This window comes from Macaca thibetana, chromosome X (assembly GCF_024542745.1).
Source record: "Macaca thibetana thibetana isolate TM-01 chromosome X, ASM2454274v1, whole genome shotgun sequence".
NCBI classification, from domain to species: domain Eukaryota; kingdom Metazoa; phylum Chordata; class Mammalia; order Primates; family Cercopithecidae; genus Macaca; species Macaca thibetana.
In genome coordinates this window covers 124,519,955-124,537,646 of record NC_065598.1, presented here as the reverse complement: position 1 = coordinate 124,537,646, position 17,692 = coordinate 124,519,955, and the positions used below count along the sequence as shown (strand labels likewise).

Sequence of the window (17,692 nt, the reverse complement as noted above, 5' to 3'; positions counted from 1 at the left end):
AACAAATGCATAATTCTATATATAGCATCTCTTGCAGTTGTGTGCGTGTGTGTGTGCACGTGTGTGTATGTGTGTATGTGTGTTTAGTGGAGTGTTCATGTGCTTTACATTTATGTTGCATATGTTTATTTCGTAGCTTTTAAGTTAGTTTTACACAAGTTGTACAACTCACTTTTTCTTGGCAAAATGTTTTAGGTTCAAGGGTTCTCATTTTCAGCCAGATGACTCGCTTGCTGGATATTTTGGAAGATTATTGCATGTGGCGTGGTTATGAGTATTGTCGACTGGATGGACAAACCCCGCATGAAGAAAGAGAGGTGAGGAAGAGAAAATAAAATAAGACTTCAGAAATCAGAGTTCAATTAAGCAATGTGTATCAACATTAGGTAGTTTTGAACTTTTGCCTTTTCTTTAGGTGGGTGCATTGAATTTCTCATTACCATCTCTTTCTCTCTTCAGTCTTCAATGTGGCTTCCATTCCACTGACTCTTTACAAATCATCTTTTTCAAGGTCTTCAAAGACATCATCACTTATCTAAAGGGCACTACACCATCCCATCCTTATCTTCTCTAACCATGCCTATCTCTGACCTTTTAAATTACTAACAGTTTCTCACCTTACTCTCTGACCTCCAATTTTATGTTATTTTCTTTTCCTGATTTGCCAGCTATAGCAGACCTTTGCCATTTGTGGAGTTTAATAGTTGAGATTTTGCCAGTTTATAAGCAACCCTAAAGACTCATGAAGCATAGTAATTCGTAAAGGGAATGATCTTGGTTCTTATGGAGCTCTTGTAAAAACTAAATGTGACAACATAGGTATAGGTATTTATCATGAATTTAGACCTTGGGACACTAAAAGATTGGCGTGCAGGAATGAGTCACTTAGTGATTAAGCTTATCTAGTATGCAGTATTTTTCTCAAGCATGGAAATTCTTGCAGGTCTTTAGATTATTCCTCACAAATGTCATGGGTCTAATGCGTTTAATACCCTTTAAAGCACTTGTTCTTGGAAGGCTTTGCTAATTTATCTTCTGTTTTCTGTGATCCTTCAGAGCTCTGTCTTTGGCTTCTGTTTTAAGTCCATACAGTAAGTCCTCACTTAATGTCGTTGCAAAAAAAAATTAGCCAAACGTGGTGGCACGCCCCTGTAATCCCAGCTACTCAGGAGGCTGAGGCAGGAGAATCACTTGAACCCCAGGAGGTAGAGGTTGCAGTGAGCCAGATCATGCCATTGCACCACTCCAGCCTGGGCGAAATAATGAGACTCTGTCTGAAAAAAAAAAAAAAAGTAGGTTCTTAGAAACTGCGACGTCAAGCAAAACAATGTATGATGAAATCAATTCTATCTTAGGCTAATTGATACGAACAAGATTTAAGTTCTGGCCAGGTGTGTTGACTCATGCCTGTGATACCAACGTTTGGGATTGGGAGGCTGAGGCAGGAGGATTGCTTGAGCCCAGTAAAGACTAGCCTGAGCAACATAGCGAGACCCGGTCTCTACAAAAATAAAATAAAATGAAATTTAAAAAAGCATCAGCCAGGCATGGTGGCATGCACCTGTAGTCCCTGCTACTCGGGAGGCCACGGCAGGAGAATGGCTTGAGCCCCGGAGTTTGAGGCCACAGTGAGATGTGATTGTGCCACTGCACTTCAAACTGTGTGACAGGACAAGACCCCAATTCCTATGGCATATTTCTGGTCACAAAGACATCATCAAACTTCTAAATAAAGACCAAAACACTTACAATATTAAACATGGAAATAAATGTGAGCCATACATACATTTAAGAAAGATGAATAAAAACAAGATAATTATTTACCTGCTTATTCCAGTTCAGGATTATAGTGGTTGGAGCTTCTTCTGGCAGCTCAGGACCCCAGGGAGGAACTAGCCCTGGACAGAATGCCATTCCATCACAGGGCATGCTCACACACACACCACTCACACTGGGACCGTGTAGACATGCCAATTTGCTTTTTGTGCACAGCTTTGGGCTGTGGGAGTGCACAGAGAAAACTCATACAGACATGGGGAGCACATGCAAAACCCATATGGACAGTGGCCCTGGCCAGGAATTGATTGTTTTTTTTTTTTTTTGTCATCAGTTTTATAATGAAACGATGTTACTCGAGGACCTGCTGTACTCATGCTTTGGGTAAAGATCATGATTTTATGGTATAGTGGAAAATGCACTGAACTTGGTTTCAGAAGACCTGAATTTTAGCACCAACTTCACCACTTCGCAGCGTGTGCAAGCCATTTAATTCTCTGAGCCTCAGTACATTTAATTCTATTATAAGGATAATAATACCTAGGCTTCTTTCTCTGACGATGTTGTTGTGAGGATAAGTGGATATAATAGGTATGAGCACAGTTTTAAATGACATATTGCAGTACGTACTGCATGTCATGAAATTGCACACAGGGCTTTCTCCCTTACACCTTTAGGGCCCCATCTCAGGCTACAAGGACTCTCTCTTAGCCAGCATCCCTCTCCTTCCGTAGTTGCAACGGGCACTCCGTTCCTTGTGTGCCTCCTTATTGAATCTGGTTCTAGCATACCGTAGTGTTCACAGCAAGCACACAGACCCTTTTCATATTAAAGGTTTTACTGCTACCTCTATGGGGAAACAGTTGCAATAACATTTATACATTTGAGGACATTTCAAGGCTTACACTATTCCCTGTCCTATAGTTTTTTCACTCTCTCTGAGATGGCAACTTGAAGCGTTACTGAGCTTTTGCTGACTTATTGCTGAGGATTGGTTTCCCCAAATCCATACTAAATATAGGCCCTATGGTACCATTCAGGATGATCCTTGTTCCTAGGACAAAGAGAATATCATGGCAGAGCAGTACGTGCTTTCTGACCTCAAATAGCCAATTTGCATTTCTGACTGAGCTCTCTACTGTTTACCTATTTATGTCCAAATTGTTCCGGTTTTTTAAAATTCCAAACAATGTTATCCCCTCAGAGACTCTGAATTTCATGTATTGACTTTAAATATAGCAAAGTCAGAGCTGTTCCTTTTTTCTTGGAAATGCCCTGCTTTCCCATTATGTTGTCCACCCCATCATTTCATCTATTTTCCCAATAAGAAGAAGACCACGTTTGATTCCTTACTTTGATTGTGTGCCAGCTGTGAATAAGTAATTCTTTCTCAACAGCTCTCAGATTTTCCCTTTCTCCATTACTGCAGCTAAATTCAGCTAACAAAGCCAGTGGTCATCGTCTGACTCAGTTCCTGTAACCTCTGCTTAATTGGCCTCCTCACTTTTGTAGGGAAAGGAACTAACATTTGTCAAGCAACTACTATAAGCTAGGCAACTTAAAGTTCCAATTGAATTCTCCCAGCAGCCCGGTAAAGTATTGGTATAATTTTCTCCATTTGAAACTGTGTCTCAGAGAGATTAAATACTTGCCCAGAATCACAGATGTAATCAGTGGTGAAGTTGTGATTCATGCCCAAGTTTTTGCTATTTCCTCTACACCAAGGTGCCTCTCACTACACCACGCTGCTTTCTATACTGCCCCCTTTACCTGCTCTGCTGACTGTGATGGTGGAAGTCACCTTCTCTGCCTAAAACTTTGACCATGCCATCTATTTATTTTAAAAAGATTGCCCATACTTTGTGATTGTGCAAGTAATATATGACTGCTGAAGGAAGTTTTGAAATTAAATACAAGTATTTCTGGCCAATCTTTTTAGGTATATGTAATATGTATAAGTAATTGGTATATACTTCATATACTATATGTAAAGTACAGTATCCTGATACTTTTTTCTTGATATTATATTGTACTTTTTAATGTCCATAAAAATAATTGTAAAAGTAATTTTAGGGTAATATTTCACCCTATGGATGTACTGTAAATAATTCATCCCCCTATTGTTGATCATTTAGGTTGTTTCAAAATTTTCACTATTATAAATAATGTTATAGTGAAAGTCCTTATACATAAATCTTTGTGCACATCTCTGATTATTTCCTTAGGATAAATTCCTAGAAGTGGAATTTCTGGGTCAAAGGGTATGAACATTTTTAAGGCTCTTGATGCATATTGCCAAATTGCTTTCCACAAAGGTTGTACCAATTTATACTCCCAGCAGCAATGTATGAGAGTGCCCGTCTCACCGCCCCCTCGTCAACATTGAGTATTATCATTTTTTTAATCTTCAAAAATGTTATTATGTTGTTTTAGTTTGCATTTATTTGATTACTAGCGAGAATGAACATTATTGTTGTGTTTTCTAACCATTTGTATTTGTTCTGTGAATTGTCTGTTCTTTTTTTCTGCTCATTTTTCTACTGGACTGTTTTTCTAATTAATTTGTATGAGATCTTTATATAATAAGAATATTCATATTAATTTTAAGATTCTTTACTAAATACCCCTGGATTGTCGTCCTGATTTTCTTCATTACTTACCTGCTTGTTCCTTGTTACCATACTGATAGAAATCTTCTTACTTTCCCCTTTATCCATTGCCCTCATTCCCATTTGTAAACCATTTTCTCTGTTGGTTGATCTTCTAAACTAATCATTCATAAGCTAATGGAAATGAAGTTGAGCTTTCTGATACTTCATTCCCCAGATATATTTCAGCTCTCAATTAAAATGTTTTCATTATTATTGTTTTTAAATAATGTAAATGAATTATTACTTGCTTAGTTAAATTTGTCTATGTAATTGTTCTGAATTTGTCTCTATTGATGTAAGCTTTTAAAGATTAGGAACTTCATTTATATAATATACTTTCTACAGAAATTCACACAGTACAGTATAAGTATAGACGCTTAAATTTTTTGAAGATGGAAGAATATTATATTTATAAGGAATATTATAAAGTGTGTGAAGATTTTCCATATGTATTTTAAATGATTTTATTTGTTTCTTAAGGACCCTGATAGTCTAATTTTATTTTTCTCTTTTTCTTCTATCCCTCTATCAATTAAAAATAAAGGAAGCAATAGAGGCTTTTAATGCGCCTAATAGTAGCAAATTCATCTTTATGCTAAGTACCAGGGCTGGAGGTCTCGGAATTAACCTGGCAAGTGCTGATGTGGTTATACTATATGATTCAGACTGGAACCCACAGGTTGATCTACAAGCTATGGTTAGTAATCTTTAATGGTGTCAGAAATTTATCATAGCTCTGAATACTATTGCTATTTATACACATAAAGGTCATTTATGATAAAAAGGTAACAATTTTTGCGAGATTTTGTAGAAGTTACAGTCGATTATCCTGGAAAACACAGTTGCTATGCTAATTGCAAAGACAAAAGAAATGAAAGCAAACAACAAACACACCCCAGATCCAACTATAGCATTTTTTTGTTGATTTTGGTTTTTATCATGAAATAGAAATATCAGTTTTTTCCCATTCCTACAGATTGAAGAGGGCACATACATTTGTTTTAATGAAAAGGATTAAAAAACAATCTCTTGTTATTATTCTGCTTAACAACTAAATATATTAAAATCCTTAGTAGTGAAATTAGGAGAGGTAGGATTTTAACTTTCATAAAAAAAATTTTGGGAGAGAAGGCAAAAAGGCAAGAAAGGAATATATTCCAGAAAAACACTTGCTACTTAATAATGATACCATGCAAAAGCTATTCTACACTTAAAATTTTTTTTAGGGAGCAATTTCTCTGACCTTTCATCATGACACTACAGGTAACCCCTTTGATATTTTGGTGTCATTTATTGAACTAGAGCTACAGCTTCTCTCAGTTTGACTCACATTTTCATATAAAGAAATATAATTTAGAAGTAAAAAGATACAAAATAACTTCTTAGGATTTTGAATATATAGCTATGGGATAATTGTCTTTTTGGGGGCAATGAAAAGTCATATGCCAGTGAGGTATAACTTAGAAGGCTTTCCTTTTATAATAGAGAATTGAAAGGGATTGACCACTGGGACATTCCAAAATCAATATGCTTTGGCGTAATTATTACATTACAATGGTATTGAACTACCTGTTTGATATGACTAACTAGGAGTAAGCCCCAGTAAGTTACAGTGTTACTGAACTGGAAAATTTAATAGTGATAGCACTTCATTTCTGTAGAAGTCTTAGTGTACGTCCAATCTTTCAGGATTTGTTGGTTCAGGTTTAATGTGAATATGTGTAGGGTATTGCATTCTGTTTTAAAAATGTGCTGTGTTGAAACTTTGTTACTAGGCTCTAGTGTTTTTATATGTAGTACAAGGCCTGTTTTGAACTTAAATTTTTTTTTCTCTACTACCCTCCTCCCTTTACCTGTTTGCTCTAGTAGCTTCTGTGTTTTAAAAATACTCTCCCTAGATGGTTTTATACCACTAGAAGTTTGCCACTTGTCACCTGTACCAACTATAAACCATAGAACCAATTCTAGACTACTGAATAGTAAGGATATTAATATCCCATTAATTTTTATAGCTCTACTGCATATCCCTCAGTAAGCAGAAAGAAGTGCCTGATGATGAGATAAAGCAGACTTTTGCCACCATAGCAACCCTTACTAACTACTTAATAAAATTCCTTACTAGTTTGGAAGATGTTTATATTTAGTGGCTTAAAGTTACTTAGTAACTCAATCCAGAAACTTTTGGCTCCCTCTTTTACTCATCTTACAGGTGCTTTGCCCTTTGTCCTGGAAGTTTCCCATTAATGGTACAATATAATATTTGCAGAGTTCTTTGTTCCCAGTGGTCTTTAGATATTCTCAATATTCATCATGCTCTTTTCCAAAGTGTCAGATCAGGAGATAAAGAACTAATTTTATTTTTAGAATTTTACAGCATATGATGGCTGTACTCTAAATTTTATCCAGAATATCCAATATCTTATATTAGGACTCTTTCTACTAGGATCGAGCACATCGTATTGGTCAGAAGAAGCCAGTACGTGTATTCCGTCTCATCACTGACAACACTGTTGAAGAGAGGATTGTAGAGAGAGCTGAGATAAAGCTGAGACTTGATTCAATTGTTATACAACAAGGTATTTATACATAGAAACTTAATTAGGTGTTTTTTGTAAAACACATGTAGTTTTCTTCAAAGGAGATTACTTTTAATAAAAGTTGATCAAAATTTGAAAACTTAGAGGAAAAATTGAAACATCACTGTGTACCCCATGAGTCTGTACAATTGTTATGTATCACCTAAAAATAAAAGGAAAAAATTTAAAAATGCTAATTGAGGCCGGGTAAGGTGGGTCATGCCTGTAATTCCAGCACTTTGGGAGGCCGAGGCTGGCAGATCACCTGAGATCAGGAGTTTGAGACCAGCCTGGCCAACATGGTGAAACCCTGTCTCTACTAAAAATACAAAAAATTAGCCAGGTGTGGTGGCGTGCGCCAGTAGTCCCAGCTACTCAGGAGACTGAGGCAGGAGAATTGCTTGAACCTGGGAGGTGGAGGTTGCAGTGAGCTGAGATCGCGCCACTGCACTCCACCTTGGGCGACAGAGCAAGACTCTGTCTCAAAACAAACAAACAAACAAAAAATGCTAATTGAAATCTTCTGAATTGAAACCCTAGCATTTAATATATGGAGTAGTTGAACATTACTAGCTTATTCTTGAATGTCAGTAGCACGCTTGTTGAAGTACCTGAGATTATTTAGCAGATAAAATGGCTACTTTTAATTTTTTGAAAACACATTAGAGGGTACCTTTTCATATAGAGAAGTTTGATCTGAAAACAAAGTTTGAACATGAAAAAAAGTTTCTGTCCTTCTGGGTTTTAACTGAGTTTTACAGAAGGGAATTCATATAGAAATAGAAAGTATGTTAGAAGAAAAACTTGTAGGGTTGTTCATTAAACAAATAACCTTAATGCTCACTAATTTTTTGTTCTTTTAAAGCTTTATGGATGGCTAAACGTGGTAATGTCTGATTAGAATGATTATGCCTTCTTTGGAATATAATTGATTGAATATGTACAATTTCAATTTTTATCATTAGGAAGACTCATTGACCAACAGTCTAACAAGCTGGCGAAAGAGGAAATGTTACAAATGATACGGCATGGAGCCACCCATGTTTTTGCTTCTAAAGAGAGTGAGTTGACAGATGAAGACATCACAACAATTCTGGAAAGAGGGGAAAAGAAGGTTAGTTAAAATAGCATTTTATTTTCATGCTGGATTGTTTTAATATCAGCATACTTCAGCATGCTTATATTTTCATTGTACATGTTTGTCTACATTATCTACATGTTTCAGATAACTCATATTGTCTCCAACAACTTGTAGATCTATTTCCAGGGGTAGATTAAGGCTTAAAAACTTTTTTTTTGGTGAGAAAGACTAAGAAGCAGGGTTTAAAATTGAGTGACCTTATATCTAATGCTTTATTGAAAATACTATACCTAAAAGCCAAGTAAATTTTGTGTTTAATCACATGTATAAGGAATACATTTTTTTTTTAATTAGAGACAGGGTTTTGCTCTGTCACCCAGGCTGGAGTGCAGTGGTGCAATCATAACTCACTGTAGCCTCTACCTCCTGGGCTCACGTGATCCTCCCACCTCAGCCTCCAGAGTAGCTGGGACCACAGGCATGTACCAACATGCACATCCTGTTAATTTTCTTTTTTAGAGACAGGGTCTTGCTTTGTTGCCCAGGCTGATCTTGAACCTCTGGCCCCAAGTGAGCCTCCCATCTGCCTCTCAAAGCACTGAGATTATAGGCATGAGCCATCATGCCTGACCAGGACTATATTTTTATTTTATATATATATATTTTGCCGTGGACTAGAAATCATCTACTGATACATTGGTTAATTGAAAATCTTTTATAAAACATTTCATGAAATACTAAATCACTATTTGTTAAAGCATAATAAGTTGTTTCAGAATATTGTAATTTTGTGTTTAATTCACTTTCCCCTCTCCACACATTATGGATAATTTTAAACATAATTAGACAGAGAAGTATAATGAGCCCCGAAGTACTTATCACCTGTTTCTAACAACCATCAACCAGTCCCGTTCTGCTTATATGCCCCATTATCTTTTCCCCTCCTTGGATTATTTTGAAGCAAATCTCAGACATACTTCAGCTGTAAATAGTTCACTGTGTATTTCTAAAATAGAAGGACTCTTTAAAGATAGTCATTATAACATTGTCTCACCTGAAAAACCCCAATACTTCTTTTTTGTTTGTTTGTTTGAGACAGCGTCTCACTCTGTCGCCCAGGCTGGAGTGCAGTGGCTGGATCTCGGCTCACTGCAAGCTCCGCCTCCCGGGTTTACGCCATTCTCCTGCCTCAGCCTCCCGAGTAGCTGGGAGTACAGGCGCCCACCACCTCACCCGGCTAGTTTTTTTGTATTTTTTAGTAGAGACGGGGTTTCACCGTGTCAGCCAGGATGGTCTCGATCTCCTGACCTGGTGATTCGCCCGTCTCGGCCTCCCAAAGTGCTGGGATTACAGTCTTGAGCCACCGTACCTGGCCAACCCCAATAATTCTTTAATAACACCAAATATCCAGTTAGTATTCAAATTTACAATTGTTTCATAAATATTTATACTTAAAAAGTTTTCTTTTTGTTTTTAAATCAGAATGCAAATCAGAATACAAATTGCCATTGGTTGAGATTTCATTCCTATCTTTTAAAATCTATAGGCCCCTTCTCCTGCCATATATTGTATTCTTTGTAATTTATTTGGTGAAAAGACTAGGTTGTTTGCCTTTTGACTTAATCACAGTGTGGATTTTGCTGATTTCATCTCCATGGTGTATTTTACTATGTTTGTTACATATTTTGTAAACTGGTTGAATTTGCTTTTCAGAAGAATTTTGTAGTTCAGGTAATAACCTGCATTTTGAATAATCTTGTGTTAATATGTTTCATATTGGTATGCAAAATGTGTTATTTTAGTCCATCTTTGTCTTTCGCTTAGCTTTAGCTATTTGTCCCATTTAAATTATGCAAGAGCGATTATGATGTGGCTACAACTTCACTGATAAAAGATTTTAAAGAAAGCCTAAGTGAGAGTACTTAGGAAGCACCATTTAAATATTTGAAATACTTGGGCAAGTAAAATTTACACTTCAAGTTTGATGTTAGCATTGCATTCATACCTTGTAAATTAGCAGACTGGATATTTCATGTCAAAACCTGACTATTAAAAAGGTAGAGATTCCACAGACTTTTACAAGTAATTCAGTGATTATTTTCTCGTTTCAATGTATTCATCTTTAGACTGCAGAGATGAATGAGCGCCTGCAAAAAATGGGAGAGTCTTCTCTAAGAAATTTTAGAATGGACATCGAACAAAGTTTATACAAGTTTGAAGGAGAAGATTATAGAGAAAAACAGAAGGTAACTTTTTACTCTCAACCATTAGAACCTCAAATGAGCATTTCTCCCCATAACAATTACAAAATAACACTGGCATTTACCTATTATAATACCCTGCTCTAGAGTGAAATTTGATATAGGTCTAGAGATCTCATGCAAGGTGTATCTTTCATATATTTTACTGGTTTATCGTCATCATCATCATCATCATTTTTGCTGTTGCTGCTGCTGCTGCTACAACTACTACTGCTAGTACTACTTTTGTTATTGAGAAGCAGAGTAGGATTGAGGTTGAATTCCTGAATTCTGGAGCTGAAATCTCAACTTTTGGCACTAATTAAGTGACTGTGGGTATTCTCAGTTTTCTCACTTATCAAATGGAGGTTATAATAGTTACATCATAGAGGGATTCTGATGATGAAATGAGTTAATACTCATAAAGTTATTAGAATAGTGCCTGGCACTTAATGTTAACTATATGAATAATAATATTAGTAACATTTAGTTACTTAAATGCAGAAGGACTTTGTTACATGTGGTCTGTTGAAGAAACGGGGGTTTTATCTATCTTGTTTTTTAAACTGAAATTAAGGCTGGATTTTTAAAACTTTTTAAATTACTTTAGACTTACAGAATAGTTGTAAAAATAGTACAGAGCTAACCTATATCCTTCACTCAGCTTCCCCTAATATTAACAGTTTACATGTTAGTATAATGATCACAACCGGGAAATTAACACCAGTTTTTCTCCTAATGTCCTTTCCTGTGCCAGGAAAAGGATATTGGTTAATTATCTAATTAACTGGTGTTAGATTCCAGGGGATCTAATCTAGTATCCCACATTGCATTTCTTTAAAAATAGACTTTATTATTTTTTCCTTTTATTTTTAGTTGACACATGTTAATTGTACATATTTATGGGATGCAGAGTGATATTTTGTTACATATATACGATGTGTAATGATCAAATCAGGGTAATTGGTATATCTACTGTCTTAGCACATTTGTGTTGCTGTAAAAGGATACCTGAGGCTCATGGTTCTACAGGCTGTAAGAGAAGCATGGCATCAGCATCGGCTTCTGGTGAGGGGCTCAGCCTGCTTTCGCTTATGGAAGAAGGCAAAGGAGAGCCGGCGTATGTAAAGACCACGTGGTCGAGGCAGAGAGAGAGACAGTGCCGGAGAGAAGAGGGAAATGCTAGGCTCTTTGTCAGGAGCTAATAGAGTGAGAGAACTCACTCATTACCTCGAGGACTACACCAAGCCCTTCATGAGAGATCTGCCCCCATGACCCAAACACTTCCTATTGGGCCCCACCTCCAACACTGGGGATCAAATTTCCATGTGAGATTTAGGGGACAAACATATCCAAACTATAGCATTCTGCCCCTGTCCTCCCAAATCTCATGTCCTTCCCACATTGCAAATTATAATCATTCCATCCCAATGGTCCTCAAAAGTCTTAGCTTGTTCCAGCATCAGCTAAAAAGTCCAAAGTCTCATCTCAGTCCCAACACATGTTTCTTACAGCTGTGAGCCTGTAAAACGAAAAGCAAGATATTTATTTCTAAGATACAATGGTTATATAGGCATTGGGTAAACATTTCCATTCTGAAAGAGAGAACCAAGCCCCATGCAAGTCCAAAACTCAGCAGGGTAGACATTAAATCTGAAAGCTCCAAAATGATCTCCCTTGACTCTGTGTCCCACATCCTGGGCACACTAGTGTGAGAGATGGGGTCCTGAGCACTTGGGCAGCCCTGCCTCCAGGGCTTTGCTGGGTACAGCCCATGTGGCTGCTCTCATGAATTGGAGTATGGTGTCTGCAGCTTTTCCAGATAGGAGTTGCTTGATGCTGGTGGCTCTATAATTCTAGGGTCCCTGTAACACCCCCAATTCCACTAGGCAGTGCCCTTGTTGGGGAATTTCCGTAGGAGTTCGAACCTCACATTTCCACTCAGCATTGCCTTAGTAGAGTCGCTCCACAGGGCAGCGCCCCTGTAACAGGCTTCTGCCTGGAAATCCAGGCTTTCTAATACATCCTCTGCCATTTTTTCCTCTGTAATTGATACATACCTTGTGGGGAGATCTTTCTCAAACTCTTACTCACTGATTTTAGCATGTATTGGTGGAGCTTGGCTGCAGTAGTTATTGTGGTGTTTCCCCCCTAATGGTAATTTTGTTTTTTCTTCATTTCACCTATATGTATTTATTAATTGATATTTTTCTGTGTGGAAGATCTACCCCTTCTCCCCAATTTATTTGTATCTTCAGTTATTTATTTATATCAGTATGGACTCATGGATGTTTTGAGTTACAATCCAGTTCTATCTTTACATATTTTGTTGCTCAAATTGCTCCATAAAGCTGTTATATTTTTGAACTGATGGAAATGAATTTTCTTAAAATAAAAAAGCTCATTCTTAGGTACTTATTTTACTGAAAAATGAGAAGAACCATTTTGGTTTTGCATTTTAGCTAGTATGCTGATAATGCTTTGTTTCTGTTATTGCTTCTGATAGCTTTTAGTTTCTTGACTTGTATTTGTTAGATTGTCCTATCTCTAATCTTCACTTAGACTGCTTATATTTTATCCTGCTGAGATGGAGGTGATGGCCTATCTGCACAGGGTGGAAATTGCCTTTCCTAATATGCTTTTGAGATCTCATTATGTGATATAAATTTTATTAATTTTACAATTATTCCTACAGACTTATGGGTACTAGGAGTGTTTTATAAAGTGGAAAAATTTTAAACAATGAAGTCTAAATACCAGTGGAGCTTCTTATCCGCATTTTTAGAGAAAAGTTAGTAAAATTCTTGTCTATCTCTAACTGGTTTCCGTGTGCTTCTAATTTTAGCAAAGTAATGATGCATAGATAAAGAGAATTTTAATAACTATGATGACTTGTATTTTTATAATTAAATGTCTGACAGTAACAGTGATGTCCAGAATCACATTTTTTCTGAATATTCTAAGCTGAGATTATATTTTATTTCTGCCTCTGTATTTTCTAGATAGGTTCTTAAAATAGGTTTAAATTATCTTTTGAGGAGAAGTGAAAACTTAAAAGAATATCATTTATAAATCATGGAAATTATACATTGAGGTAGATTTTCATATATGGTATGTTGAATCAGTTGCATTACTTTTACAACCATACCTGGTAAATTAAGTCATGATGGCTGTGATCCTGAATAAATTAACCCAGATAAGTTAGCATTAATGTACTCTTATGTGAAATAAACAAACTCAGTATGATTTATTATTTTTTTGAAAGTTGAGGAATTGGCCTTTAATGTTTGTTTCAAATTTGAATGCCTAGACCATCAAACAAGTATAGGTTAAATAGCTAAATACATCACTTGTAGAATGTAAGTTTAAACTATTATTAATTTAGTTTTACTAAATTAATAATCGAGACCATGGCGAAACCCCGTCTCTACTAAAAATACAAAAAATTAGCAGGGCATGGTGGCGGGCGCCTGTAGTCCCTGCTACTCGGGAGGCTGAGGCAGGAAAATGGTGTGAACCTGGGAGACGGAGTTTGCAGTGAGCTGAGATCGCTCCACTGCACTCCAGCCTGGGTGACAGAGTGAGACTCCGTCTCAAAAAAAAAAAAAAAAAGTATATATATATATATATATATATAGAGAGAGAGAGAGAGAGAGAGAGAGAGAGGTTATTTATAAAATATCTCTTTCAATACAGTCACTTCACATTAATCCATCTGAAAGAAAAGCGAAATTTGTTTCATTGCTGTGGGAATTTCTAATTTTACTTAATAATCTCATTACAATATCGATATCTCATAGGCTCTTAGATGGTCATTTATGCTGTTTCTTGTAATTAAGAAATCTCATCTTTAGCATCTAAGACAGATATGAAGCCTCTGAACACTGCAGTGTTGGGAATCTTACCCCTCTCAGGGCAGTTTGTTTCACTGTTTCATATTCTCTGGTTCTCAGAAAACTTTTTATTTGAGTTACAAGTTCCTTGATGAAAGAAATTATTTTATTCATCTGTATATCCCTGACACTGACTTGCATACAGTGCAGTAGGTACTTAATTAATAGTTAAGTTATATTGAGTAGCCATTTACTTTCTCTAACTTTCCACATTGGTTTTAATCTTAGGGATCAACAAAGAACTATGTTCTTTTCTATTTGATAGACTTTCACATATGCAAATGTCACCATTGTGTCTGTCTTTAGCCATTACTTCTCTAGGCACTGTGAGAATTTGTAAATCTCTAACCACCCTGGTCATCTTGGTTTATTATCCACTCTTAAAATATGATGCCACGGTTGGAATTCAGCCCTTATATTAGATCAAGTAGAGTGAGACAACTAATGGTGGATTAATGCCCCTTTTTATGTAAAGACTCTAGGCTAAGGATTGAAATAAAGAAAAATATGGATTGGGAAGCCATTTCTCAGACTCCAGAACATTGTAGTGTCAGTTTTGTCTGTTGACTGTTAAATTATATTTTCTAGCTGATAATAGGGTAAAATTGGTAATGCTGCCAAATCATGGTTCATGCTACTTTGGATGTTTAATAATATCTTGTATTTAACTCTTGGCAGTTTACTTAATGCTTTCACATATATGATCATATGTAATCCTTAAGGTAGGTATTATTATTCTCATTTTGCAGATGGAAAAACATAATTTCCCCAAAGTTATATGACTAGTGAAGTAGCAGAATCTAGGTCTTTCTGTTTCCACCAACTTTTCCAACTCTGCCATACCTACGTTTCCAGAAGGTCTCATTTGAACGTTTCTCTTTATTTGAAGGGATATATGCTTGTCATGTTGATATTTATTGTTTACCCCTTTCATCTGTTTCTAATTCATACACTTAACTACAGTTACCATAGTCGATGTTACTCTTCCTTCTATATTAGCTACCTTTATTTCATTTGACAAAACAAAACAAAAAAACAAGCAGATTGTACAGATTCTTCTCAATCACCAAGGAAGAACTAATTTTTAAACATACTTTCAGATAAAAATAAAGAAAACTGTCTTTGCATCTAAACTTGGTGTACCACTATGTTTTGGAACTTTGGAGGTAAATTGTGATTTATAAGGCAAGTTTTGATTCTTCCTGGTGGCTTTTGCTTTCTTATGTTTCTGCAGCCTTGATGTACTTGATTTTGTTAAAACTGTTTGGAGTCATTAAACCCCTTGTTGTTGTTTGTTGTGTATAGCTTGGCATGGTGGAATGGATTGAACCTCCTAAACGAGAACGCAAAGCAAACTACGCAGTGGATGCCTACTTTAGAGAGGCTTTGCGTGTCAGCGAGCCAAAGATTCCAAAGGTAAAACTGTACAAGGCCAGTTTTTATGTCCTAAAGTAGATTTCTCTTGCAACATGATCTATGGGTCAGGTTTACTTATATCATTGCCAAATCATAGTCTCTAAAATATAACAGTGCAAAAAAGTATTTGATTTGGCCCAGCCATATAAATGGATTTTATTGTATTTATTGTTCCATATATAACAGAAATAGCAAAAGATAAGTAAGTTTACTTCCTGTACTGAAAAGAACTATATATAATATATTTTCCTCTCATAGGCTCCACGGCCTCCAAAACAGCCAAATGTTCAGGATTTTCAATTTTTCCCACCACGCTTATTTGAGCTCCTGGAAAAGGAAATTCTTTATTATCGGAAGACGATAGGCTATAAGGTATTTTTTCCATTTTTTAGATTAATTTAATATAATATTTAAAAATAATTTAATCTGTTAATCTAGACTAGAAGGTGTTGCATTTTGAGAGACTGTAACAGTAAATCACAACAGTGATGCTTTTAAAACCAAAGAGGAAGTTTAACTAGATGTAAAACATCTAACTACTCAATCACCAGTACAGTCATCACTAAATGAGATTAATGAAGGATTATGCAATATTTCAAAATAGTAATAACAACATATTATTTTTATAATGCCAGTCTTTGAATAGTTAAAGAATATGTAGAGAGAACAATAGGTATGCAGTTAAAAGCAAATATTAATATATGATAGGAAATTTTTGATCATTTCCTTAATAGGTCCAAGAAATAGTATTTCTGTCTTTATTGCTTATAGGTTGCTGAAAGCCTTGCTGGTGGGTAGTAGATTGTAGTCACTTAGGTGTTAAAGATAATGATAAACTTGATAGTGAATTATACAATTTTAAAATGATCTTTTGGTATTTGGAATTCTTATTTATATAGGTAGATAGAATCCTAGTTTTCATGAGTGAAATTTAATATTTGTCACACTAAATCTGTCGTATTGAGAGAGTAAGCATACCAGGTAATTTCTGTATGTTGAAACTGACTTCCTAGTGAATGGAGAGAGATGACTAAAGGTATAATAATGACTAATATTAAAAAATTATAAAATATTGGCTGAGCGCAGTGGCTCATGCCTGTAATCCCAGCACTTTGGGAGGCTGAGGCAGGAGGATCACTTGAGGTCAGGAGTATGAGACCAGCCTTGCCAACATGGCAAAACCCTGTGTCTACTAAAAATACAAAAATTAGCTGGGTGTGGTGGCAGGTGCCTGTAATCCCAGCTACTCGGGAGGCTGAGGCAGGAGAATCGCTTGAACCTGGGAGGTGAAGGTTGCAGTGAGCTGAGATCGCGCCACTGCACTCCAGTCTGGGTGACAGAGGGAGACTCCGTCTCAAAAATAAAATAAAATGAAATAAATAAAATATTAACACAATTTTAATTTTATGACGTGTTCTGTTTTATGAATTAACAGCTGTGTTTTAAATTTTATTTTGTAAACCTTTATCACAACTGGAACTGTGACCCATTATTTTAATTAGTAGCTGGAATGTGCCTAGAAAAGCTCCATGTATATAAGATACTTATATCTTAACTCATTTATATTTTGGAACTAGAATAGATCTTTAGGGTAAACATTCACATAAGACATAATACTAGTTTCAAAGAAAGTGAAAACAGTGATACACCAGAAGAAACAGGTAAGTTATAGGTTCAAATGCAAAATAAAAATAGGAAAATTAATAATTATTAACAATAATTATTATTTAATAATGAAGTAGTTACCTTATGAGGTAAACAAATACATATCTCATTAAGGTTTATAATAATTTTAGGTTTAGAATATTATTTTCTGTTACTTTCATTAACTGTTATTAGTGAGACTTGAAAGGAGAATTAATTGAAATGTTAGACCTCAGTAATAAATCAAATATTTGCATAGAACATTTTATAAGTTACAAAGTGCTTTAACACATACTGAGGTTGTTGATTCCTAACAACCTCATGAAGTAGGTGTTATTATCATCACTATTTAATAGGTGAGGAAACTGAAGTTCAGAGAGGTTAAAGGACCTTGTTCAAGATCGTGGAGCTAACA

The 17,692-nt window shown here is 35.8% G+C and overlaps 1 protein-coding gene and 1 long non-coding RNA gene across 8 annotated transcripts in view; both read left to right on the top strand.

The window, feature by feature from the left end:
* LOC126946807 (uncharacterized) overlaps nt 1-17,692 on the top strand; it is a 343,776-nt gene that overhangs the window by 178,770 nt on the left and 147,314 nt on the right. The window lies entirely within an intron of this gene.
* SMARCA1 (SWI/SNF related, matrix associated, actin dependent regulator of chromatin, subfamily a, member 1) overlaps nt 1-17,692 on the top strand; it is a 76,497-nt gene that overhangs the window by 26,679 nt on the left and 32,126 nt on the right. For 4 of the 7 annotated variants that reach the window (XM_050777441.1, XM_050777446.1, XM_050777443.1 and 1 more), the window contains exons 12-19: nt 196-317; nt 4,002-4,037; nt 4,972-5,124; nt 6,871-7,003; nt 7,969-8,117; nt 10,211-10,330; nt 15,523-15,633; nt 15,892-16,005. In XM_050777441.1, the coding sequence (XP_050633398.1) occupies nt 196-317; nt 4,002-4,037; nt 4,972-5,124; nt 6,871-7,003; nt 7,969-8,117; nt 10,211-10,330; nt 15,523-15,633; nt 15,892-16,005 (938 nt within the window). The remainder of the gene's footprint in view (nt 1-195; nt 318-4,001; nt 4,038-4,971; nt 5,125-6,870; nt 7,004-7,968; nt 8,118-10,210; nt 10,331-15,522; nt 15,634-15,891; nt 16,006-17,692) is intronic. The other 3 variants (XM_050777442.1, XM_050777448.1, XM_050777447.1) reach the window with 1 other exon arrangement.